At 42.3% G+C, this 27,961-nt stretch overlaps 1 protein-coding gene across 2 annotated transcripts; it reads right to left on the bottom strand.

The window, feature by feature from the left end:
- Window positions 1-138: 138 nt before the first annotated feature.
- Window positions 139-27,243, bottom strand: LOC115153877 (cation channel sperm-associated protein 3). Of its 2 annotated transcripts, XM_029699511.1 has the most exons (8): window positions 26,965-27,243; window positions 26,571-26,724; window positions 26,166-26,405; window positions 25,776-25,958; window positions 25,083-25,223; window positions 5,119-5,238; window positions 2,328-2,473; window positions 139-363 (listed from the first exon to the last, which is right to left on the bottom strand). In XM_029699511.1, the coding sequence occupies exons 1-8, from the start codon at window positions 27,108-27,110 to the stop codon at window positions 249-251; spliced, it is 1,245 nt and encodes a 414-aa protein (XP_029555371.1). In that variant the 5' UTR covers window positions 27,111-27,243; the 3' UTR covers window positions 139-248. The 2 variants fall into 2 exon arrangements, with proteins under 2 accessions (XP_029555371.1, XP_029555370.1); XM_029699510.1 differs by having other exon boundaries at window positions 26,166-26,724.
- Between the last annotated feature and the right edge of the window lie 718 nt (window positions 27,244-27,961).

Here is a 27,961-nt window from a genome sequence, read left to right as displayed (position 1 = left end):
GCACTATCTAGGGAATAGAGTGGCATTTGGGATGGATCCTGGAGACATTTTGAAGACCATTCTCTGCCAGCTCTAGGCTAATGGACTGGACATCACCATAGCCAACCCACAACAAAGACAAAAACCCTGACAGACAGCTTTATAAACGTGCCAACATATGTCCTCTTTTTAATTTGAATACCAGTATGCAAATGAACAAGGATTTCAGCTCTCAGTAGCTCTCAGTCGGATCCCTGTTCCTGTACCTGTTACGCCCTCATTTTGATGTTCCTCTCTCTCAGTGCTTTCTGTTCCATTTCAATCAAGTCTTCTTCCAGTAAGTCACTCAGAATCAGAATGGCCTCAGAGTACAGCTGCTGCAGCCTGCAAGAGGGACGTTCTTTTTTTATTGTATATCTCTCTTCATCACACTTTAGTTACCTTACTTTTCATAATTATAGCCTCTAGAATGACCCGTAACTTAGTCATTACAGTAGCTAGATATCATCGCACACACACACACACACACACACACACGTTTTCTTTACAAATGAGATATCACCCTTTCATTTGAGAATACATAAAGCAGCTTTATCAAGGCCTTATATCAACTGAAAGTGTTTTTACTATAAAAGACATAAACCGTGTGTACAGATTTATGGTCTATAGTATAGTCATTTAGTTGTAGATTTCTTAGGATGTGGTTTCATGATTTGAACCTGAAACAAAATGACAACCAAAACTGTTGGTTGTTTGGATGGTAAAAACGTATAGAAGACTGGATAACGATGGTGCATGTTGTTACAAGCCCTACACCGACAAAACTACTATAATCACGCAGGTCCAGAGGAAAAAAAATGTAGTAATTACCCAAATCATCATCTTTGCGTCAAACATAATTTTTGACGAAGTTGACACGTGACATTCATTTAAGGATTATGGCACCAAGTCTACTATGGTCAGGATGAAGCTTAGAAAAACATGAAACTTCATTATGCAAAATTCACATCATTAGATGTATCCATTTCTAAACTGGATATTCTAGAAAAACAGCTTAGAAATGTTTCCATAACATCCAGGTTTCTAGCATAAGACAAAAAAAAACATAGTTTTGATTTGAAAAGTGACTCCGGTCCATGTATTGAAGAAGAAAGTCAACAACAGCAATTCAAACAGAGTTTTTAAACGGACATGTGGAATGTTATTTGGGATCACTCTATCTCCACTTCATGGCTGTCATAAACCTCTCTCTCAAACCCTATTCTCTTTTCCTACTTTGCACAAACACTCAATTGAGTAAAAAAAAAAAAACAACAACATCTATCTGTCTTTATAACTCTCGTTTACTGTCTGTTTGCCCCTCACAGAAGAATCATTAACCCTTTATAGGAGAGAGTCTGTTTGGCTGTGACCCAGATAGGACTCTGATTGTGTGTGTGTGTGTGTGTGTGTGTCTACATAAAATGTCTCTGAGACAGACGTTTGGTGGTTAGCTAGCTCAGTTAACAATACATTTAGTGCTTGGTGTACTGGGTCCCAAATTCCATCATGCACTATATAGAGAATAGGGTGCCATAGGGCTCTGGTCTATAGTAGTGCACTATATAGGGAATAGGGTGCCATAGGGCTACTTGTTCAGACTGTAGTGTGCCTACTTGTTAACATTGTAGGGTGCTGTAGGGTGCCTACTTGTTAAGATTGTAGGATATTGTAGGGTGCCTACTTGTTAAGATTGTAGGGTGCTGTAGGGATTCCTACTTGTTCAGACTGTAAGGTGCTGTAGGGATCCTACTTGTTCAGACTGTAAGGTGCTGTAGGGATCCTACTTGTTCAGACTGTAAGGTGCTGTGGGATTCCTACTTGTTCAGACTGTAAGGTGCTGTAGGGATCCTACTTGTTCAGACTGTAAGGTGCTGTGGGATTCCTACTTGTTCAGACTGTAAGGTGCTGTAGGGATTCCTACTTGTTCAGACTGTAAGGTGCTGTGGGGATCCTACTTGTTCAGACTGTAAGGTGCTGTAGGGATCCTACTTGTTCAGACTGTAAGGTGCTGTAGGGTGCTGTAGGGATCCTACTTGTTCAGACTGTAAGGTGCTGTAGGGATCCTACTTGTTCAGACTGTAAGGTGCTGTGGGGTTCCTACTTGTTCAGACTGTAAGGTGCTGTAGGGTTCCTACTTGTTCAGACTGTAAGGTGCTGTAGGGATCCAACTTGTTCAGACTGTAAGGTGCTGTGGGGTTCCTACTTGTTCAGACTGTAAGGTGCTGTAGGGTTCCTACTTGTTCAGACTGTAAGGTGCTGTAGGGATTCCTACTTGTTCAGACTGTAAGGTGCTGTAGGGTTCCTACTTGTTGGCAGTGGTGTCCTGGTGATCCAGGGTGGTCAGGTAGATGTCTATGAAGGACATGCTGGTACACAGGTCCTCCATCACAGTGTAATCAGTGTGACGCAGAGACTTGTTGAACTGTTCCACTAGCTTGGTGAAGTTGCCTGTCTGTATGGAGGGAGGAGAGCAGACCGGGGTTCAAACGCTATTCCAAATCTTTAAAATAGCTTTAGTATTTCCTTTAGCCTGTGACTAATTATATTGGTTCCATTGCGCCAGGCATGCTCAATCAAGCCCAGATTAAGTATTTGAAATTATTTCAAATCGTTTTTGAACCCAGGTCTGGAGAAGTAGGTCATGTTTGGATGTCTGTCGCAAGTGTCATTCACAAAATGGCTAGTGGTGTCAATCACCACAAAATGGCTAGTGGTGTCAATCACCACAATCACCACAAAATGGCTAGTGGTGTCAATCACCACAAAATGGCTAGTGGTGTCAATCACCACAAAATGGCTAGTGGTGTCAATCACCACAATCACCACAAAATGGCTAGTGGTGTCAATCACCACAAAATGGCTAGTGGTGTCAATCACCTGAAAATGGCTAGTGGTGTCAATCACCACAAAATGGCTAGTGGTGTCAATCACCACAAAATGGCTAGTGGTGTCAATCACCACAAAATGGCTAGTGGTGTCAATCACCTGAAAATGGCTAGTGGTGTCAATCACCACAAAATGGCTAGTGGTGTCAATCACCACAAAATGGCTAGCGGTGTCATTCACAAAATGGCTAGCGGTGTCAATCACCTGAAAATGGCTAGTGGTGTCAGTCACCTCAAAATGGCTAGTGGTGTCAATCACCACAAAATGGCTAGTGGTGTCAATCACCACAAAATGGCTAGTGGTGTCAATCACCACAAAATGGCTAGTGGTGTCAATCACCACAAAATGGCTAGTGGTGTCAATCACCACAAAATGGCTAGTGGTGTCAATCACAACAAAATGGCTAGTGGTGTCAATCACCACAAAATGGCTAGTGGTGTCAATCACCACAAAATAGCTAGTGGTGTCAATCATTCACAAAATGGCTAGTGGTGTCAATCACCACAATCACCACAAAATGGCTAGCGGTGTCAATCACCACAAAATGGCTAGTGGTGTCAATCACCACAATCACCACAAAATGGCTAGTGGTGTCAATCACCACAATCACCACAAAATGGCTAGTGGTGTCAATCACCACAAAATGGCTAGTGGTGTCATTCACAAAATGGCTAGTGGTGTCAATCACCACAAAATGGCTAGTGGTGTCAATCACAACAAAATGGCTAGTGGTGTCAATCACCACAAAATGGCTAGTGGTGTCAATCACCACAAAATAGCTAGTGGTGTCAATCATTCACAAAATGGCTAGTGGTGTCAATCACCACAAAATGGCTAGCGGTGTCAATCACCACAAAATGGCTAGTGGTGTCAATCACCACAAAATGACTAGTGGTGTCAATCACCACAAAATGGCTAGTGGTGTCAATCACCACAAAATGGCTTGTGGTGTCAATCACCACAAAATGGCTAGTGGTGTCAATCACCACAAAATGGCTAGCGGTGTCAATCACCACAAAATGGCTAGCGGTGTCAATCATTCACAAAATGGCTAGTGGTGTCAATCACCACAATCACCACAAAATGGCTAGTGGTGTCAATCACCACAATCACCACAAAATGGCTAGCGGTGTCAATCACCATAAAATGGCTAGTGGTGTCAATCATTCACAAAATGGCTAGTGGTGTCAATCACCACAAAATGGCTAGTGGTGTCAATCACCACAAAATGGCTAGTGGTGTCAATCACCACAAAATGGCTAGTGGTGTCAATCACCACAATCACCACAAAATGGCTAGTGGTGTCAATCACCACAAAACGGCTAGTGGTGTCAATCATTCACAAAATGGCTAGTGGTGTCAATCATTCACAAAATGGCTAGTGGTGTTAATTCTCCACAAAATGGCTAGTGGTGTCAATCACCACAAAATGGCTAGTGGTGTCAATCACCACAAAACGGCTAGTGGTGTCAATCACCACAAAACAGCTAGTGGTGTCAATCACCACAAAATGGCTAGTGGTGTCAATCACCACGAAATGGCTAGTGGTGTCAATCACCACGAAATGGCTAGTGGTGTCAATCACCACGAAATGGCTAGTGGTGTCAATCACCACAAAATGGCTAGTGGTGTCAATCACCACAAAATGGCGAGTGGTGTCAATCACCACAAAATGGCTAGTGGTGTCAATCATTCACAAAATGGCTAGTGGTGTCAATCACCACGAAATGGATAGTGGTGTCAATCACCACAAAATGGCTAGTGGTGTCAATCACCACAAAATGGCTAGTGGTGTCAATCACCACAAAATGGCTAGTGGTGTCAATCCCCACAATCATCACAAAATGGCTAGTGCTCCAGGAGGTGGGCACACAGGGTGAAAAAGTCAAGAATCAAGTCAACACTGCATCTCAGTGCTAGGGTATCGGCACTACATACCCTGGTTCGATTCCAGGCTGTATCACAACTGGCTGTGATTGGGAGTCCCATAGGGTGGTGCACAATTGGCCCATCGTTGTCCGGGTTAAGGTTTGGCCGAGGTAGGTCGTCATTGTAAATAAGAATTTGTTCTTAACTGACTTGCCTAGTTAAATAAAAAATTAAATAGTCTAACCAATAAACCTAACCTGCATGTCCCAAATACCTCCCTTTATAGTGCACTCCTTTTGACCAAATTCCTACAGTATAGGGAGGGGACAGAGTGAGTGTCACCTGGCTCTGGATCAGATTCCTGATCTCATTCTTCTGTCTCTGGATGATGGCGTGTTTCTTCTGGGTCAGCGAAGCCTCCCGTTCACTTTGTACCTCATTCTCGAAACGCTTCGTTGCATGCTGAAGAAAAAACACATGAAAAAGTATTGGATTCCTAGCTATGATTTTTACAACTGGTTTTCAAATCTGTAAATGCATAATTCCCAGTGCACTGTATATTAACCCCTAAAAGTCGATTGCACTTTTAATGCACGGGTGTGTCATAGTTCATATTAAGACCAACACGTACATGAATTACAACATTATTTGAAATACAAATTGTCTTTGTTTTTTTTTTGCATTTAAGAACTTTTTCCTCTATAAAAACTGGAAGCTTTTTCCTTAAACCAGTTGCTAAAAGCCGTTCATGGAGTTTAGGAGCAGAGGCTAAGATCTGTATTTATTTTCTATTACCTTGTAATGTTTATTCAGAGATCCATTACTACCAGCACCCCCCCCCCCCCCCCATGTTAGAGGACGGAAATAACACTTCACACACTAGCTAAGAAATAGGTTACATTATCACGTTATAGCAGCTACCCAAAGGAAACCCAGAGGGTCTCCCTATCCATCCATCCCCTCCCATCACTCTGGATGTGTCCCAAACGGCACCCTATTCACTCACTCACACACACACACACGCACGCACGTCAAAAGATTGGACACACCTACTTATTCAAAGGTTTCTTTATTTTTACTATTTTCTAAAAAAGTGTTAAACAAATCAAAATATTTTATATTTGAGATTCTTCAAAGTAGCCACCCTTTGCCTTGACAGCTTTGCACACTCTTGGCATTCTCTCAACCAGCTTCATGAGTTAGTCAACTGGAATGCATTTCAATTCAATTAACAGGTGTCCCTTGTTAAAAGGGAAGGAAATACTCCACAAATTAATGCATTTGAGCCAATCAGTTGTGTTGTGACAAGGTAGGGGTGGTATACAGAAGATTGTGGCAAGAACAGCTCAAATAATCAAAGAGAAACGACAGTCCATCATTACTTTAAGACATGAAGGTCAGTCAATGCAAAAACTTCCAAGAACTTTCAGTTTCTTCAAGTGCAGTCACAAAAACATCAAGCGCAATGATGAAACTGGTTCTCATGAGGACCGCCACAGGAAAGGAAGACCCAGAGTTACCTCTGCTGCAGAAGATAAGTTCATTAGGTACCAGCCTCAGATTGCAGCACACATAAACACTTCAGAGTTCAAGTAACAGACACATCTCAACATCAACTGTTCACAGGAGACTGCGTGAATCAGGCCTTCATGGTCGAATTGCTGCAAAGAAATGACTACTAAAGGACACCAATAAGAAGAAGAGACTTGCTTGGGCAAAGAAACACGAGCAATGGACATTAGCCTAGTGGAAATCTGTCCACCGGTCTGATGAGTCCAAATTTGAGATTTTTGGTTCCATCCGCTGTGTCTTTGTGAGACGCAGAGTAGGTGAACAGATGATCTCCGCATGTATGGTTCCCACCGTGAAGCATGGAGGAAGAGGTGTGATTGTGCTTTGCTGGTGACACTGTGATTTATTTAGAATTCAAGGTGTAACCGATGTGAAATGGCTAGTTAGTTAGCGGTGGTGCGCGCTAATAGCGTTTCAGTCGGTGACGTCACTCGCTCTGAGACTTGAAGTAGGATTACCCCTTGCAATTACCCCGCGGCTTTTGTGGCGCGATGGGTAACGATGCTTCGTGGGGTGTCAGTTGTTGATGTGTGCAAGGGTCCCTGGTTCGAGCCCGGGTTGGGGCGAAGAGAGGGACGGAACCTACACTGTTACAAAGGCACACTTAACCAGCATGGCTACCACAGCATTCTGCAGCGATACGCCATCCCATCATTTGTTTTTCCAACAGGACAATGACCCAACACACCTCCAGGCTGTGTAAGGGCTATTTGACCAAGAAGGAGAGTGATGGAGTGCTGCATCAGATGACCTGGCCTCCACAATCACCCGACCTCATCCCAATTGAGATGGTTTGGGATGAGTTGGACCACAGAGTGAAGGAAAAGCAGCCAACAAGTACTCAGCATATGTGGGAACTCCTTCAAGACTGTTGGAAAAACATTCCATCTGAAGCTGGTTGAGAGAATGCCAAGAGTGTGCAAAGCTGTCATCAAGGCAAAGGGTGGCTACTTTGAAGAATCTCAAATATATTTTGATTTGTTTAACACTTTTTTGGTTTCTACATGATTCCATATGTGTTATTTCATAGTTTTGATGTCTTCACTATTATTCTACAATGTAGAAAATAGTACAAATAAAGACAAACCCTAGAATCAGTCCAAACTTGACTGGTACTGTATGTATATATGTACACAGTGCATTCGGAAAGTATTAAGACCTCTTTCCATTTTAAACATTTTGTTACAGCCTTATTCTAAAATGGACTAAATAACAATTTTTCCTCATCAATCTACAGACATATATTTTGCAAATGTATTAAAATAAACAGAAATACCTTATTTACATAAGTATTCAGACCATTTGCTATGAGACTCGAAAATTGAGCTCAGGTGGATCCTGTTTCCATTGATCATCCTTGAGATGTTTCTACAACTTGATTGGAGTCCACCTGTGGTAAATTCAATTGAATCGACATGATTTGGAAAGGCACACACCTGTCTATGTAAATGGTCCCACAGTTGACAGTGCATGTCAGAGCAAAAACCAAGCTGTGAGGTCAATGGAAATGTCCGAGACAGGATTGTGTCAAGGCACAGATCTGGGGAAGGGTACCAAAAATATTCTGCAGCATTGAAGGTCCCCAAGAACACAGTAGCCTCCATCATTGTTAAATGGAAGAAGTTTGGAACCACCAAGACTCTTCCTAGAGCTTGCCGCCAGACCAAACTGAGCAATCGGGGAGAAGGACCTTGTTCAGGGAGGTGACCAAGAACCCGATGGTCACTGACAGAGCTCCTCTGTGGAGATGTGAGAAACTTCCAGAAGGACAACCATCTCCGCAGCACTCCACCAATCAGGCCTTTATGGTAGAGTGGCAAGACGGAAGCCACTCCTCAGTAAAAGGCACATGACAGCCCGCTTGGAGTTTGCCAAAAGGCACCTAAAGGTCTGTCAGACCATGAGAAACAAGATTCTCTGGTCTGATGCCAAGCTTCACATCTGGAGTAAACCTGGCACCATCCCTATGGTGAAGCATGGTGGTGGCAGCATCATGCTGTGGTGATGTTTTTCAGCAGGAAGGACTGGGAGACTAGTCAGGATCAAGGGAAAGATGAACAGAGCAAAGTACAGTGAGATCCTTGATGAAAACCTGCTCCAGACCTCAGACTGGGGCGAAGGTTCACCTTCCAACAGGACAACGACTATAAGCACGCAGCAGAGACAACACAGGAGTGGCTTCAGGACAAGACTATGAATTTCCTTGAGTGGTCCAGCCAGAGCCCTGACTTGAACCCCATCGAACATCTCTGGAGACATGAAAATAGCTGTGCAGCGACGCTCCCCATCCAACCTGACAAAGCTTGAGAGGATCTTCAGAGAAGAATGGGAGAAACTCCTTAAATACAGGGGTGCCAAGCTTGTAGCGTCATACCCAAGAAGACTCGAGGCTGTAATCGCTGCCAAAGGTGCTTCAACAAAGTACTGAGGAAAGGGTATGAATACTTACGTAAATATTTTCAATACATTTGCAAAAATGTCTGAAAACCTGTTTTGGCTTTGTCATATTGGTGTATTGTGTGTAGAACGATGAAGGGGGAAAAAATGCTATTTAATTCATTGTAGAATAAGGCTGTAACGTAACAAAATGTGGAAAAAGTCGAGGGGTCTGAATACTTTCCGAAAGCACTGTATTTTTTTATTTTTATTTAACAAGGAAAGTCAGTTAAGAACAAATTCTTATTTACAATGACGACCTACAACGGCCAAACCCGGACGACGCTGGGCCAATTGTGCGCCGCCCTATGGGACTCCCAATCACAACCGGATGTGAAACAGCCTGGATGTGTGTGTGATATATACAGTGGGCTCTAAAATTACTGGCACCCCTGACTGACAATGCACAAACAATACTTAAAAAAAATATAAACAATATAATTATAGAGATGAACTCAAAATACCAACATGTGAGAAATACTGTACTTTATTAATGTTTCAATGGAACCAACCAAAATCATACAATTATTTAATACAAAATACATTTCACCAAAAGGTTTCATAATTATTGGCACTCCTCATTTAGTACTTAGTGCCACCACCTCTGGCAGGGATAACAGCATGGAGTCTCTTCCTGTAATGTTTGACAAGGTTAAGGAACACATTTGGAGGGATTTTGGACCATTCCTCTATGCAGATCCTTTCAAGATCCTTCACATTCTTGGGTTTGCGCTTATCAACTGCCCTCTTCCACTCAGCCCACAGGTTTTCTATTGGATGAAGGTCCGGCAACTGAGATGGCCATGGCAGAACATTGATTTTGTTGTCACAGAACCATTTCTGTGTGGATCTTGAGGTATGTTTTGGATCATTGTCTTGTTGGAAAGTCCACCTACGGCCAAGTCCCAGCCTTCTGGCAGAGGCAACCAGATTGTCAGCCACAATTGCCTGATACTTGGTGGAATTCATTATGCCATCAATCTTAACCAGTGCCTCTGGACCTCTGGAATTAAAACAGCCCCAAAACATCACTGACACCCCTCCATATTTCACTGTGGGTATGAGGTTCCTCTCCTTGTATGCATCTCTGTTTCGACGTCAAACATGCCGATGCTGTATCTGACCAAAACGTTCAATTTTGGTCTCATCTGACCAGAGCACCTTCTTCCAGTCATAATTGAAATGACATTTGGCAAACTCCTAGCGCTTGCGTCTGTGTCTTGGGGTCAGAAAGGGCTTTCTTCTGGAAACCTTTCCAAAGAGACTGTGGTTGTGGAGGGGGCGTAGTGGTGTATAATGGTGCTTTATGAAACCTGGTGACCCCAAGACGCCACCAAGGCCTGCAATTCTTTCACAGTGATTCTTGGGGATTTTGTTGCTTCTCTCACCATTCTCCTCCCTATCCTGGGGGGGCAAAATGTATTTGCGTCCTCTATCCGTGAGGTTTTCAACTGTTCCTTATCTTCTGAATGTTTTAATAATTGCCCTGACAGAGCTCAGTCATATATTCAATCGTTTGTGTATCTTTTTGTAGCCAATACCAGATTTATGAAGGTTCTACGACCATCTGTCCCTTTTGAACTGCCAGCTATTTTGTTTTCTTCATGGTGTTGGATGACAGCGGGATATTGCATGTGTGTTACCTCATTTTTATACCCTAGTGAAACAGAAAGTGATGTAATGGCTCAATATAGTTCCTTAAGACTTAGATAAACTTAAATAAGTGGAATTTAATTTGTGGTTTCATTTTGGTAGATGTTATTTACAATAATCTTTAAGGGTGCCATTAATTGTGAAACCTTGATTTGGAGAACATTGATTTTTAATTAAATCAATAAATAATTTTGGTTGGTTCCATTGAAACCAACCAGTATTTCTCACATGTTGGTATTTTGAGTTTCTCTATAATTATATTGTTTATATTTGTTTAAGCATTGTTTGTGCATTGCCAGTCAGGGGTGCCAGTAATTTTGGATCCCGCTGTATATATATATACAGCGGGATCTATCTATCTATCTATCTATCTATCTATCTATCTATCTATCTATCTATCTATCTATCTATCTATCTATCTATTATCTATCTATCTATCTATTATCTATCTATAGATCTATCTATCTATCTATCTATCTATCTATCTATCTATCTATCTATCTATTATCTATCTATAGATCTATCTATCTATCTATCTATCTATCTATCTATCTATCTATCTATCTATATATCTATCTATCTATCTATCTATCTATCGGCCCTGTTTGAAAAGTAGTGCATTATAAAGGGAATAGGGGGCTATTTGAGATGCAACCAGCCATGTCTCACAACCAGGAAGTTCACTGGACATTTTATGCTTTAGAGAATTATTATTTTTCTATGTAGAGGAATAAAAGAAGGTGGACAATGTTAACTCCCCTGCCACTGCCGTCCTCTACCTCTTCTCTCCTTCTTCTCATTCACACACACACACACACACACACACACACACACACACACACACACACACACACACACACACACACACACACACACACACACACACACACACACACACACACACACACACACACACACACACACACACACACTCTCTGGGGTATTTAGACTGCAGAGTGCTGGCGGTGCAGTGCTATGTGAAGCTGAAGTTGTAGGGAGTGAACAAATTATATCCTGAGGCCGCATTCATTGTAGCTGGGGACTTTCCGAATTTCCTCCTGAAATTCTATCAACACATCGCCTGTCCTACACGCGGAGAGCATACGCTTGACAATTGTTACTCTCCCCTCCGGGACGGCTACAAGGCCCTCCCCCCGCACTCGCTCTGGCAAATCAGATCACGCTCCATCTTGCACCTCCCCTCCTATAGGCAGAAACTTAAGCAGGAAGCACCAGTGGTAAGGTCTGTTCAACGTTGATCTGACCAATCAGAATCTATGCTTCAGGACGGTTTTGATCACACGGACTGGGAAATATTCCGGGTCGCCTCTGAGAATAATATAGTAGGACTCGGTTCATCAGGAAGCGCATAGAAGATGTTGTCCCCCTGATGATTAGAACTTATCCAAAACAAAAACCCGTGGATAGATGGTAGCATTCGTACAAAACTTAAAGCGCGAACCACCACATTTAAAACACGCAAGGTGACTGGGAACATGGACAAACAGACCAGCTATGACCTCCGTAAGGCGATCAAAGAGGCAAAACAACAGTACAGAGATTATTTGAGTCGCAATTCAACAGCTCAGACACGAGACCCATGTGCCAGGGACTCCAGACAATCATAGATTATAAAGGGATAGCAAGCCAAGTCGCAGACACTGACGCCTCTCTCCTGGACAAGCTTAACACCTTCTCCCACTTCGAGGAAAACAACATAGAGCAGCCGACGTTTGCCCCCATCGCTCACGAGGAATGTGTGCTCCCGATCTCCGTTCCGTGGTTGACGTAAGAAATTCAATCTTGTTAACCCTTGCAAGGCTGCCAGCCCAGATGGCATCCCAAGTCGCGTCCTCATTGCATGTACAGACCAGCTGGCTGGAGTGTTTACGGACATATTCAATCTCTACCTATACCAGTCTGTTGTCCCCACTTGCTTCAAGATGCCAACCATTGTTCATGTACCCAAGAAAACAATATGTAACTGAACTAAATGACTATCCCCTAGTATTACTCACTTCTGTCATCATGAAGTGCTTTGAGAGACTAGTTAAGGTTCATATCACCTCCACCTTACCTGACACCCTAGACCCAATACAATTTGCATACGGCCCCAACAGATCCACGGACAACGTAATCTCCATTGCACTGCACACTGCCCTATCCCACCTGGACAAGAGGAATATATATGTAAGAATTCTGTTCATAGACTACAGCTCAGCATTTAACACCATAGTGCTCTCCAAGTTCATCACTAAGCTCTGGGCCCTGGGTCTGAACCCCTCCCTTTGCAACTGGGTCCTGGACTTCCTGACAGGCCGACCTCGGGTGCTGAAGGTAGGCAATAACACCTCCGCCACACTGATCCTCAACATGGGGGCCCCACAAGGGTGTGTTCTCAGCCCCCTCCTGTACTCCCTTGTTCACCCATGACTGTGTGGCCACGCACGTCTCCAACTCAATCATCACGTTTGCTGACGACAACAGTGGTACAGCCGATTACCAACAACGATGAGATTCCAGGAAAATAACCTCTCCCTCAGACGACAGCGTGGTGAAGAAGGCGCAACAGCACCTCTTCAACCTCAGGAGGCTGAAGAAATTTGGCTTGGCCCCTAAGACCCTCACAAACTTCTACAGATGCACCATCCTGTCGGGCTTTAACAACGCCTGGTACAGCAACTGCACCACAGGGCTCTCCAGAGGGTGGTGCGGTCAGCCCAACACATCATCCAGTGCACACTGCCTGCCCTCCAGGACATCTACAGCACCCGGTGTCACAGGAAGGACAAGAAGATCATCAAGGACCTCAGCCACCCGAGCCACGGCCTGTTCACCCCGCTATCATCCAGAAGGCGGAGACAGTACAGGTGGCATCAAAGCTGGGACCAGACTGATAGAATCTGTTTATCTCCAGGTCATCAGATTGTTAAACAGTCATCACTAGCTGGCCTTCGCCCAGTATTCTTCCCTGAACCTTAGACATTGTCACTAGTCAGATACCAGCCAGTAATCTACCCTGCAACTTAGAGACTGCTGCCCAATGTACATAAGAGTCATTAAACACTGGACACTTTAAATGTTTACATACTGTTCACTGAGTACTGCCCCTATATATAGGACCATCCACCCCTACCTGGGATATGGATGCATAAAGACCTGAGGGTGGAAACGTTGTAACAATAAAAAAATAAAAAAAATCACCTGGGAGCATGAACGCATTCAACTGAAACGTGGCTTCCACATTTAACCCAACCCCTCTGAATCAGAGAGGGCTGCCTTAATCAACATCTACAGCACCCAGGGAACAGTGGGTTAACTGCCTTGTCAGCGACAGATTTATTACCTTGTCAGCTCAGGGATTCGAGCCAGCAACCTTTCAGTTACTGGCCCAACGCTCTAACCGCTAGGCTACAGCAGCGTTTAGCATTTTCCATTTAATTTTCCATACTGTTTTACCCACTTTATACTGTATGCCTAGACTGTTTTCTAGTCATGGCTCATCCTATATAACTACTGCAGTAAACACATTTTCTATTCACATACACACCCATTCATATGCATCGGCTGTCCCCACCAGGTATTTTTTTATTTATTTTTTGGTATTTGATTAGGATCCCCATTAGCTGTTGCAAAAGCAGCAGCTACTCTTCCTGGGGTTCCACACAGAACATGAAACATAATACAGAATGACGTAATACAGAACATCAATAGACAAGAACAGCTCAAGGACAGAATGACATACATTTTTTTTTATAAAGGCACACGTAGCCTACATATCAATGCACACACTATCTAGGTCTAATAGGGGAGAGGCGTTGTGCCGCGAGGTGTTGCTTTATCCGTTTATTAAAACCAAGTTCACTGTTTATTTGAGCAATATGAGATGGAAGGAAGTTCCATGCAATAAGGGCTCTGTATAATATGGAATGTTTTCTTGAATTTGTTCTGGATTTGGGGACTGCGAAAAGACCCCTGTTGGCATGTCTGGTGGGATAAGTGTGTGTGTCAGAGCTGTGTGTAAGTTGACTATGCAAACAATTTGGGATTTCCAACAAGAAGTGATGCAGTCAGTCTCTCCTCAACTCTTAGCCAAGAGAGACTGGCATGCATAGTATTTATATCAGCCCTCTGATTACAATTAAGAGCAAAACGTGCTGCTCTGTTCTGGGCCAGCTGCAGCATAATTAGGTATTTCGTTGCAGCACTGGACCACAAGACTGGACAATAATCACGATTAGAATAAACTAGAGCCTGCAGGACTTGCTTTGTGGAGTGTGGTGTCAAAAAAGCAGAGCATCTCTTTATTTCAGACAGACCTCTCCCCATCTTTACAACCATTGAATCTATATGTTTTGACCATGACAGTTTACAATCTAAGGTAACGCCAAGTAATTTAGTCTCCTCAACTTGTTCAACAGCCACACCATTCATTACCATACTCAGCTGAGGTCTAGCATTTAGGGAATGATTTGTACCAAATACAAACGCTCTTAGTTTTAGAGATGTTCAGGACCAGTTTATTACTGGCCACCCATTCCAAAACTGACTGCAACTCTTTGTTAAAGGTTTCAGTGACTTCATTAGCTGTGGTTGCTGATGCGTATATGGTTGAATCATCAGCATACATGGACACGCATGCTTTGTTTAATGCCAGTGGCAGGTCATTGGTAAAAATAGAAAAGAGTAGAGGGCCTAGAGAGCTGCTGTATGTTACACCACACTTTACATGTTTGACATTAGGGAAGCGTCCATAAAAAAAAAAAAAAAACTCAGATCTATTAGATAGATTGCCATATCGTGGATTCAGAGCTGAGGTTGAAAAGCCATAACAAGTCATGGTCAATACAATCAAAGGCAGCACTGAAATCTAACAGTACAGCTCCCACAATCTTCTTATTATCAATGTCTTTCAACCAATCATCAGTCATTTGTGTCAGTGCAGTACATGTTGAGTGCCCTTCTCTATAAAACATGCTGAAAGTCTGTTGTTAATTTGTTTACAGAGAAGCATTGAATTTGGTCAAACACCATTTTTCCCAACAGTTTGCTAAGAGCTGGCAGCAAGCTGATAAACTCAGCAAAAAAAGAAACGTCCTCTTACTATCAACTGCATTTATTTTCACCAAATTTAACGTGTAAATATTTGCATGAACATAACAAGATTCAACAACTGAGACAAACTGAACAAGTTCCACAGACGTGTGACTAACAGAAATGGAATAATGTGTGCCTGGGTCAAAATCAAAAGTAACAGTCAGTGGCCACCAGCTGCATTAAGTACTGCAGTGCATCTCCTCCTCATGGACTGCATCAGATTTGCCAGTTATTGCTGTGAGATGTTACCCCACTCTTCCGCCAAGTCACCTGCAAGTTCCCAGACATTTCTGGGGGAGGGAGAATGGTCCTAGCCCTCACACTCCGATCCAACAGGTCCCAGACGTGCTCAAAAGGATTGAGATCCGGGCTCTTCGCTGGCCATGGCAGCTCCAGAGTACAGGCCTAGGGGTAACGTTCATTCCTTCCTTATTTGGATTTTTACGAATTATCTTTGAAAGACAGGGTCCTGAAAAAGGGACGTTTCTTTTTTTTGTTGCTGAGTTTAGGTCTGCTGTTAGAACCAGTAAAGGCCACTTTACCACTCTTGGGTAGCAGAATTACTTTTGCTTCTCTCCAGGCCTGAGGACAAATTACTTTCCTCTAGGCTCAGATTAAAGATATGACAGATAGGAGTGGCTATAAAGTCAGCTACCATCCTCAGTAGCTTTCCATCTAAATTGTCAATGCCAGGAGGTTTGTCATTATTGATCATTAACAATTGTACCATCTCTCCCACACTAACTTTACAAAACTCTAATTTGCACTGCTTTTCTTTCATTATTAGTTTTTTTATGCATGAATATAATTGCTCGCTGTTCGTCGTTGGCATTTCCTGCCTAAGTTTGCCCACTTTGAAACAAATCATGAAATAATTGGCAACATCAAATGGTTTTGTGATGAATAAGCCATCTCATTCAATGAAAAATTGAGTTGAATTTGTCTTTCTGCCCATAATTTAATTTAAAGTACTCCAAAGTTTTTTTTCCCCCATCATTCTTTATATCATTGATCTTGGTTTCATAATACAGTTTCTTCTTCTTTTTGTTGAGTTTAGTCATATGATTTCTCAATTTGCAGTAAGTCAGATGTACAGCCAGACTTATTAGCCACTCCTTTTGCCCCATCTCTTTCAACCATACAGTTTTTCAATTCCTCATCAATCCATGGAGCCTTAACAGTTCTAACGGTCAGTTCCTCATCAATCCATGGAGCCTTAACAGTTCTAACAGTCTGTTTCTTAACAGGTGCATGTTTATCAATAATTGGAAGAAGCAATTTCATAAATGAATCAAGTGCAGCATCTGGATGCTCCTCATTAATCACATCACACCAACAAATATATTTAACATCATCCACATAAGAGTCACAGCAAAATCTTTTGTATGTTCTTTTATAGACTATTTTAGGCCCAGCTGTTGGAACTTTGGCTTTCCTGGATATAGACACTATATTGTGATCACTGCATCCAATGGGTACGGATACAGATTTAGAACAAAGTTCTACAGCATTAGTAAAAATGTGATCGATACATGTGGATGATCTTGTTCCTTTAGTGTTTGTAAAAACACCCTGGTAGGTTGATTAATAACCAGATTACAGGCACCAGATTACAGTAAGACGTTTCCTCTTGAGCGGACAGCTTGATGAAAACCAGTCAATATTCAGGTCCCCAAGAAAGTAGACCTCTCTGTTTACATCACATACACTAACAAGCATTTCAGATATATTATTTACATACTGACTGTTAGCACTTGGTGGCCTATAGCAACACCCCAAAAGAAAAGGCTTTAGATGTGCCAAGTGAACCTGCAACTACAACACTTCAATAACACTTGACATCTTCTCTAAGCATTACAGGGTTATGGCTCTGAATATATACAGCAACTTCTCCCCCATAAGCATTTCTGTCCCTTCTATAAATGTTATATCCTTGTATTGCTACTGTTGTATCATCAAATGAATTATCTAAGTAAGTGGCTAATATATGAATGTTATCTGACGTTAGCAATTAATTGATTTCATGAACCTTATTTCTAAGGCTAAATATATTAATATGGGCCATTTTCATCCCTTTCCTGGGTAGCTTATCAGAGATAGACATACTACTGAAAAGAGCAAACAAAGCAAGAGAAAGAAAATACATTCAGCAGTCCATTAATCAATTGGTGTGTGTGTGTGTGCTGTAGGGTTGAAGCTATGAACCCAAAGGCTTGGCTCTCTCATCCCTTCCAGGCTTCTGGGAGGGAGGGTGAACAATGAGCCTGTCATAGCAGATGTAAGCAATGTCCCCACGAGCTCTGGCAGATTTCATGGCTGGGATCAGTTCTTTCCTCTTCTGGCTCACAGCTTCAGGATAGTCCTCATTGAGGAAGATATACGTTCCTCTCAAGTTCTTGGCTCTTTCCAGAACAGCTACCTTGTCCTTGAACCTCAGGAACTTGACCACTATTGGCCTTGGCCTGTCACCTGGGCCGGTGGTGGGTTTTCCAGTCCTGTGGGCCTGTCACCTGGGCCGGTGGTGGGTTTTCCAGTCCTGTGGGCCTGTCACCTGGGCCGGTGGTGGGTTTTCCAGTCCTGTGGGCCTATCACCTGGGCCGGGGGTGGGTTTTCCAGTCCTGTGGGCCTATCACCTGGGCCGGGGGTGGGTTTTCCAGTCCTGTGGGCCTGTCACCTGGGCCGGGGGGTGGGTTTTCCAGTCCTGTGAGCCTATCACCTGGGCCGGTGGTGGGTTTTCCAGTCCTGTGGGCCTATCACCTGGGCCGGGGGTGGGTTTTCCAGTCCTGTGGGCCTATCACCTGGGACGGGGGTGGGTTTTCCAGTCCTGTGGGCCTATCACCTGGGCCGGGGGTGGGTTTTCCAGTTCTATGGGCCTATCATCTGGGCCGGGGGTGGGTTTTCCAGTCCTGTGGGCGGGCGCTGCACCTCAATCTTCCTTTGGTTCATCTACAATTTCTCAGAGATCATTTCTCTCACTTTGTCCTCAGACTCTGTCCAGGTCTCATGTGGAGATTCTGCAATTCCATCCACAAACATGTTGTTCTGCCTTGATTGTCCCTTGAGATGATCTGATTTATCTGTCATTGTTATCATGGATTCACACACAGAACTGATGTCCTCTCTCAATGACTTACAGACTGCTGTTATCTTGCCCTTCTCCTGTTTCAACTCATTGAGCTGACCATGGGAGAACTGCAAACTGTTCTTCAGGTCCTGGACCTCTCTGGTCAGGTCATCCATTATTTTATTAGTAGAATCCACGAGTATTTGGACAAAACACTTGAATCTATTTTCTTGTTGTTGCTTATAGGTCTCTATTTGTTTGTTTAAAAGATCCTTCACCTGTGATAGAGAGACACCACTGTCCTCAACGGTACTCCCACCGGCTGTGGTCTTTGTCATGGTAGCTAGCAACGTTGGTTACCCTGTTACGCCTCGCCGTTCCAGACAGGGCAGGTCACAGGGAAGATTGAAAACAACAAACAGCAGGGATCTAGACAGCCACAAACCCAAAACAATCCGCGGTGCCAGCCACAATTGTTAACCTCTCTAGGGTAGGGGGTAGTATTTGCACGGCCGGATAAAAAAACGTACCCGATTTAATCTGGTTATTACTACTGCCCAGAAACTAGAATATGCATATAATTGTTTGATTTGGATAGAAAACACCCTAAGTTTCTAAAACTGTTTGAATGGTGTCTGTGAGTATAGCAGAACTCATATGGCAGGCCAAAACCTGAGAAGATTCCAAACAGGAAGTGCCCTCTCTGACCATTTCTTGGCCTTCTACACTCTCTTTATTGAAAACTGAGGATGTCTGCTGTAACGTGACACTTCCTACGGCTCCCATAGGCTCTCACAGGGCGCTAGAACGTTGAATGATGACTTTGTAGGCCATGGCTGAAAAACAGTAGCGCATTTGGTAAGTGGTCGATCTGAGAACAATGAGACGGGGGCGCGTGTGCACGTGAAGAGTCCATTTTAGATTTTTAGTCTTTGAACGAAAACAGGGTTTCCTGTCGGAATATTATCGCTTTTTTACGAGAAAAATCGATTTTAAACAGCGGTTGACATGCTTCGAAGTACGGTAATGGAATATTTAGAAATGTTTTGTCACGATACGCGCCGGGCGCGTCACCCTTCGTTACCCTTCGGATAGTGTCTTGAACGCATGAACAAAACAGAGGATATTTGAACATAACTATGGATTATTTTGAACCAAACCAACATTTGTTATTGAAGTAGAAGTCCTGGGAGTGCATTCTGACGAAGAACAGCAAAGGTAATCCAATTTTTCTTATAGTAAATCTGAGTTTGGTGAGTGCCAAACTTGGTGGGTGTCAAAATAGCTAGCCCGTGATGGCGAGCTATCTACTCAGAAAATTGCAAAATGTGCTTTTGCCGAAAAGCTATTTTAAAATCGGACATAGCGATTGCATAAAGGAGTTCTGTATCTATAATTCTTAAAATAATTGTTATGTTTTTTGTGAACGTTTATCGTGAGTAATTTAGTAAATTCACCGGAAGTTTGCGGTGGGTATGCTAGTTCTGAACGTCACATGCTAATGTAAAAAGCTGGTTTTTGATATAAATATGAACTTGATTGAACAAAACATGCATGTATTGTATAACATAATGTCCTAGGAGTGTCATCTGATGAAGATCATCAAAGGTTAGTGCTACATTTAGCTGTGGTTTGGATTTATGTGACATAATATGCTAGCTTGAAAAATGGGTGTCTGATTATTTCTGGCTGGGTACTCTGCTGACATAATCTAATGTTTTGCTTTCGTTGTAAAGCCTTTTTGAAATCGGACAGTGTGATTAGATTAATGAGAGTCTTGTCTTTAAAATGGTGTTAAATAGTCATATGTTTGAGAAATTGAAGTAATAGCATTTCTAAGGTATTTGAATATCGCGCCACAGGATTCCACTGGCTGTTGAGTAGGTGGGACGATTTCGTCCCACATACCCTAGAGAGGTTAACCACATCGCAGGCTGCGTTCAAGAAAATCCAGCTAGCTTGATATGCAGCTAGCTAGCAGCTAGGCTAGCTGCGAAGCCAAATAGCTCCTCAGACCCGTCCTTGGTCGGCAGGATCACTGGAAAGATACAAGCGGTCCCAGCAACTGATTCCAACTGCGTTGCTGGTTCCAAACTAAGAAGCTAGATAGCTACCAAGAACCTTCCAATACACTTTCAAACAACAAACTTTTCAAACAAATAAAAACTGAGCTCTTAGGTTAAAGTAGGATTTTAAGCCTTAAGACAATTGAGACATAGATTGTGTATGTGTGCCATTCAGAGGGTGAATGGGCAAGACAAAATATGTAAGTGCCTTTTATATGGGGTATGGTAGTAGGTGCCAGGCGCACCAGTTTGAGTGTGTTGCTTCAAGATGTCCACCATTATTCCTGGACACAAGAAAGAAAACGGTAACTGAACTCAATGACTATCGCCACGTAGCACTCACTTCTGTCATCATGAAGTGCTTTGAGAGGCTAGTTAAAAATCATATCACCTCCACCTTACCCGACACCCTAGACCCACTTCAATTTGCATACCGCCCCAATAGATCCACAGACAATGCAATCGCACTGCACTATCCCATCTGGACAAGAGGAATACATATGTAAGAATGCTGTTCATTGACTATAGCTCAGCCTTCAACACCATAGTACCCTCCAAGCTCATCATTAAGCTCGGGGCCCTGGGTCTGAACCCCGCCCTGTGCAACTGAGTTCTGGACTTGCTGACGGGCCGAGCCCAGGTGGTGAAGGTAGGAAACAACACCTCCATTTCACTGATCCTCAACACAGGGGCCCCACAAGGGTGCGTGCTCAGCCCAAGCCACAGCCTATTCACCCCGCTACCATCCAGAAGGCGAGGTCAGTACAGGTGCATCAAAGCTGGGACAGAGAGACTGAAAAACAGCTTCTATCTCAAGGCCATCAGACTGTTAAATAGCCATCACTAGCCGGCTACCACCCTGTTACTCAACCCTGCACTTTAGAGGCTGCTGCCCCATGTACATAGACATGGAATCACTGGTCACATTAAAACTGGAACACTAGTCACTTTAATAATGTTTACATACTGCTTTACTCATTTCATATGTATGTACTGCATTCTATTCTACTGTATTTTAGTCATTGCCACTCTGACATTGCTCGTCCTAATATTTATACATTTCTTAATTCCATTCTTTTACTTTTAGAGTTGTGTGTATTGCGAATTGTTAGTTGGGAACACAAGCATTTCATTACACTAGCAATAACATCTGCTAAATGTGTGTATTTGGCCCAAAATTTTGGATTTGGTTTAAAGACATATATTCCGGACTCTGATCCAGAAGCTAATTCCATGCAATTCTATCCATTTTGCTATGGGATTTTGTATTTAAAATAGCGCATTCTAATATTTATACTATTGTGCATTACATTTTAGTTACACTGTTTATACACACAGCTTATTTATTTATATACTGGATTTATATACTGGATATATTTATTTATATACTGGCCCAAAATTTTTGATTTGACATACATACATACATACATACATACATACATACATACATACATACATACATACATACATACATACATACACACACCCACATACATACATACATACATACATACATACATACATACATACATACATACATACACAGTTGAAGTCGGAAGTTTACATACACCTTTGCCAAATATATTTAAACTCAGTTTTTCACAATTCCTGACATTTAATCCTAGTAAAAATTCCCTGTCTTAGGTCAGATAGGATCACCACTTTATTTTAAGAATGTGAAATGTCAGAATAATAGTAGAGAGAATGATTTAGTTCAGATTTTATTTCTTTCATCACATTCCCAGTGGGTCAGAAGTTTACATACACTCAATTAGTATTTGGTAGCACTGCCTTTAAATTGTTTAACTTGGGTCAAACGTTTTGGGTAGCCTTCCACAAACTTCCTACAATAAGTTGGGTGAATTTTGGCCCATTCTTCCTGACAGAGCTGGTGTAACTGAGTCAGGTTTGTAGGCCTCCTTGCTCGCACACGCTTTTTCAGTTCTGTCTGCACATTTTCTATAGGATTGAGGTCAGGGCTTTGTGATGGCCACTCCAATACCTTGACTTTGTTGTCCTTAAGCCATAACTTTGGAAGTATACTTGGGGTCATTGTCCATTTGGAAGACCCATTTGTGACCAAGCTTTAACTTCCTGTCTGATGTCTTGAGATGTTGCTTCAATATATCCACATACATTTTCCTTCCACAAAATAGATGGCATCATGAGAAGTGCACCAGTCCTTTCTGCAGCAAAGCACCCCCACAACATGATGCTGCCACCCCCGTGCTTCACGGTTGGGGTGGTGTTCTTTGGCTTGCAAGCCTCACCCTTCTTCCTCCAAACATAACGATGGTCATTATGGCCAAACAGTACTATTTTTGTTTCATCAGACCAGAGGACATTTCTCCAAAAAGTATGATCTTTGTCCCCATGTGCAGTTGCAAACCGTAGTCTGGCTTTTTTATGGCGGTTTTGAAGCATTGGCTTCTTCCTTGCTGAGCGGCCTTTCAGGTTATGTCGATATAGGACTCGTTTTACTGTGGATATAGATACTTTTGTACCTCCAGCATCTTCACAAGGCCCTTTGCTGTTGTTCTGGGATTGATTTGCACTTTTCGCACCAAAGTACGTTCATCTCTAGGAGACAGAACGTGTCTCCTTCCTGAGTGGTATGACTGCTGCGTGGTCCCATGGTGTTTATACTTGCATACTATTGTTTGTACAGATGAACGTGGTACCTTCAGGCGTTTGGAAATTGCTCCCAAGGATGAACCAGACTTGTGGAGGTCTACAATTTTTTTTCTGAGGTCTTGGCTGATTTCTTTTGATTTTCCCATGATGTCAAGCAAAGAGGCACTGAGTTTGAAGGTAGGCCTTGAAATAGATTCACAGGTACACCTCGAATTGACTAAAATGATGTCAATTAGCCTATCAGAAGCTTCTAAAGCCATGACATCATTTTCTGGAATTTCCCAAGTTGTTTAAAGGCACAGTCAACTTAGTGTATGTAAACTTCTGAACCACTGGAATTGTGATACAGTGAATTATAAGTGAAATAATCTGTCTGTAAACAATTGTTGGAAAAATTACTTGTGTCATGCACAAAGTAGATGTCCTAACCGACTTGCCAAAATATAGTTTGTTAACAAGAAATTTGTGGAGTGGTTGAAAAACGAGGTTTAATGACTCCAACCTAAGTTTATGTAAACTTCCGACTTCAACTGTATATGGCTGTTCATATCCTTATTATATCTACGGCTGTACATATAATTCCTAGTATATCTACTGCTGTACATATCATTCCTAGTTTAATAACTACTGCTGTACATATCATTCCTAGTATATCTACTGCTGTACATATAATTCCTAGTTTAATAACTACTGCTGTACATATAATTCCTAGTTTAATAACTACTGCTGTACATATCATTCCTAGTTTAATAACTACTGCTGTACATATCATTCCTAGTTTAATAACTACTGCTGTACATATAATTCCTAGTATATCTACTGCTGTACATATCATTCTTAGTATATCTTCTGTAAATTCATCCGGTGTCGATACTGTACATATAGGTTGCATTTGGATTACTGTTACAGTGCTATTTGGGTTGTTAACCTTTACTGTAGTGAGTTAATCAGCGTCACACAGTGTTTTTTGGTAGTCTTAAACAAATCTACTTTGAAACAAAAATGAATACATCTCATACACGGTTAGGGGTTTAACAAAAATAAGACACCTGTACCAAGTCAGATATAGAGTGGAAATGTATTACATTGAGTTTGCATCCAAATATTACATTTTATATACACATCACAGAAGACTGAAATATAACAAAACCATTTGACATAGAAACACTGGATTTTCAGCTGTTTAAAAAATATGTTTAATAATTATGAAATTCTGAAGCATATTAATAACATTCCACCCATGAAGCCACTAGGTCACTTGACTGCAGGAAAGGACTACTTGGATTCGTTCCGACATTTCTTGATTTCGTATATATTTTTTTAGTGATTATTTGTGTACTTATTTGACTTTTTACTCCGTTGTTAGGAGCTAGTAACATAAGCATTTCGCTGACCCCGCTACAACATCTGCTAAACTGTGTAAACTTTGATTTGATTTTAAAGAGGTGGCCTGGTCGCATTCTCTCTCCAGGGCGTCAGCTGTGCATAATTATATGAAGGTTCACATGTAGCCCAGCCTGAGAGCCGCCGTCCGGACATCACATCTGACTAAACCCCAAAGAGACAGTACAGCACTGAGCTGAGCTGGCTTTAGCCCAGGAAGACAGGACACATACAAAATGGAACCCTATTCCCAATACAGGGCACTACTTTTGACCAGGCAGCGTACACTATGTATGGGAATAGGGTGCAATGCCATTTGGGACTCCCATGAGGACAGGGGGCAGAGGGCTTCAACCTCAGTAGTAGTAACAACAACGGTGGTAGTCCAGTATAGTACGTACCTGGATCTCCATGATGACCACGCCGATGAACATGTTGAAGAAGATGAAGTAGCCGATAAGGATGAAGACGATGGTGAAGATACGGCTGGAGTTCATCCCCAGGTCATCGAGGTTCTGCTGCAGATCAGTCCAACCATCTACCTGAGGAGGGCGTAGACAATGGGATAAGAGTTGAAAAATTCCAGTAGTTTTCCCAAAATGCCCAAGTTTTCCCAGAAATCACAGTTGGATGATTCCTGGAATCAGAAGGGAATATGGAAAACCTGGGAATTTGGGGGAAATTACCAGAATTTTGTAACCCTAGATGTTAATTATGCATGTTTCCTCAACATGCGCACTAAACAGACAGCATGTTGGGATATTGCGATGAAAGATGCTGTTGTAGGAACATAACGTTGACATATTTCATACATGGCGGCACAACAAAAATGGCACTGACGTAAGAATACGACTGTCAAAAAAAACAACACATGTAAATGTTTAGGTCTACCGGTGGACAGACAGAGGACATTTGGTTCTGCCTATGCCAGACTGAACTGACAGTCTAGTGCAGGGGTTCTTTTTCAGCCTGGAACCCAAATGAGAAATGCACTGTTTTGCCTGGGACCCAAGCTCATGACCCCCCCCCCCCCCCGGGGTACCTTAAGTAAGATTTCCACCAGGGATAGGGAGGTTATTCTAACTCATACTCACTGTCACTAAACTGAAAAGTGTGAAGAGCGCACAGCCCAGGTCTCCCCAGTTCTCAGGGTCTCCAGTGTTAGGGTCTCCAAAGTAGTAATATCCAATTATGGCAAAGATGAACATGAGGAGAAACATCAGGCCCAGTACATAGACCACACTCTTCATGGTCTTGAACAGAGCTACAACCAATGCCTGTCAATCAAACAAAACAAAAACAAAAAACACACAACAAAAGAGAGAGAACACAAAAATCTCAACAAACCTGACATCTGAGTGACCCCAAGAGATAACTGACTAACATTTATTATCCACCATCAACTGTAAAAAGGTATCCAAAGACCAACGTAACAGACACATGTGTATGGCCTAGTATTGTAGGCCTAATGACGTCATTTTCACCTGCAGGCCCCGAATGAACGACACCGTCTTCAGCACGCGCAAAGAGCGAAATGCGCGGACGATGCGCATGGTCCCCATTGCACTGGAATCCCCTCCATCAGCGAACATGGGAACGAATGAAATGACCAAAATTATAGCGTCGAAAACATTGTAGCCATTTTTCCAGTAAACCCCGGGGTTAACGTACACCTTCATCAAGAACTCCATGGTGTAAATGGCCATGAAGAATTCGTCTGCAATCTGTTTGATGAAAATAGAGTGAAGGGAGGACTGGATTTGAGTAGAGGACATATTTGCATACAACAACTTAGGCTTTGGAACTGTTACATTTTCCCTAAACGTAATTGTGTATGCTTCTATGTCAGTGTTCGCAGTTTTGCTAATTACAATCAGCAAATTACCCACCGCAAAGAATCCAAAGAGTTTGTATTTCAAATCATAGTCCGTCTCCAAAGCCATGAACAGAGCGTTGAGGACAATCGTGACCATAATCAAGCCATCGAACAGTGTTCTTTCAGTAATGTTGGCAATGTAATCGTAGAATTCGGTATCTTTTCTCCTGAATACAAAAAAACATATTTTTAAAAAAGCACAGTAGCCTAGCTAATAACAACTCTACATTGCAAATGAATTAGTCAGAAACATCTGCAAAAAAACACATTTTAAGTGGGCCAGCTGCATTGACGGGTAAACAAGCCTCAGAGTCAGACAAGTGTGTGTGTGTGTGTCCGATAAAGAGTTATGACATCTAACGTTTAAACTGAACAACAACAAAAAAAGTGTTTTTTCTTTATCCTACACATTCGAACCCGCCGCTGTTGCTGCTGCTCTCCCAACAGCGTCCCAGTCAGAGAATCTTCGGAGCGCTATCTGACTTGCTCCCTTTTGAATGATGAATCTAAAATATCCGCTTCCACTTTCTTTGACATCGGCATTTTGCTCCATCTTCAGTACCAAAATCCTGAGGTAAAAGCATTGACTCTCGTCGAACTCCTTGGAAAAGGGAAAATAACCAGGTAGCACTCAACAACAATGTCATCACAATGAAATGGAACGTATAAATTAAATAAAAACGTTCTTGTTTACACATCACAATGAAATGGAACGTATAAATTAAATAAAAACGTTCTTGTTTACACATCACAATGAAATGGAACGTATAAATTAAATAAAAACGTTCTTGTTTACACATCACAATTAACACTTCGCTAAGCCCCGCCTAATCATTTTGGGCAACCAATCGCAGCGCTCCGTTGGAGTGCAAAATCTCTAGCCTATTAGCCTCTTACGAGTCCCAACAACCGGATGTTCCGGTTTTCAGGAGAAATGGAAAGTGAGCCTGTGACACAACTTCCGGACTTTAACAAGGTGACACCCCTGAGGTCTAATAAGAAACTGGAGACTGCTTCCAAGATGTCCAACCTTTGTTTTCAAGGTAATATACTTATATTTGCATACAGAGTGCAAATTACAGAATTACACCATGATATTTGGGAGGATTGCATGCACTAATCTTTTTTATAGACCCAATAATAAAGCCATCATTTAAACAGTAAAAATGAATGACCTTTTAATGTGGCAGAAACACAACCAGTCATGATATTTTCATATGATTGTCAAACAAATCACTTCAAAAAGTAGGCTACCTGTGCATGTTTGTCCACTCTGAAATAATTCCAGCATCCAAACTGCATGTAGGCCTATGCTCTAACCATTTGATGAATGGAAATAGACATCTGTTACAAAACACCCAAAGGTGTGCCTAATGACATTCAGCGATTGCCATTGATTATGTC

This window comes from Salmo trutta, chromosome 19 (genome assembly GCF_901001165.1).
Source record: "Salmo trutta chromosome 19, fSalTru1.1, whole genome shotgun sequence".
Lineage (NCBI taxonomy): Eukaryota > Metazoa > Chordata > Actinopteri > Salmoniformes > Salmonidae > Salmo > Salmo trutta.
The sequence above is the reverse complement of the archived record's forward strand: the minus strand, read 5'-3'. Positions and strand labels throughout refer to the sequence as shown.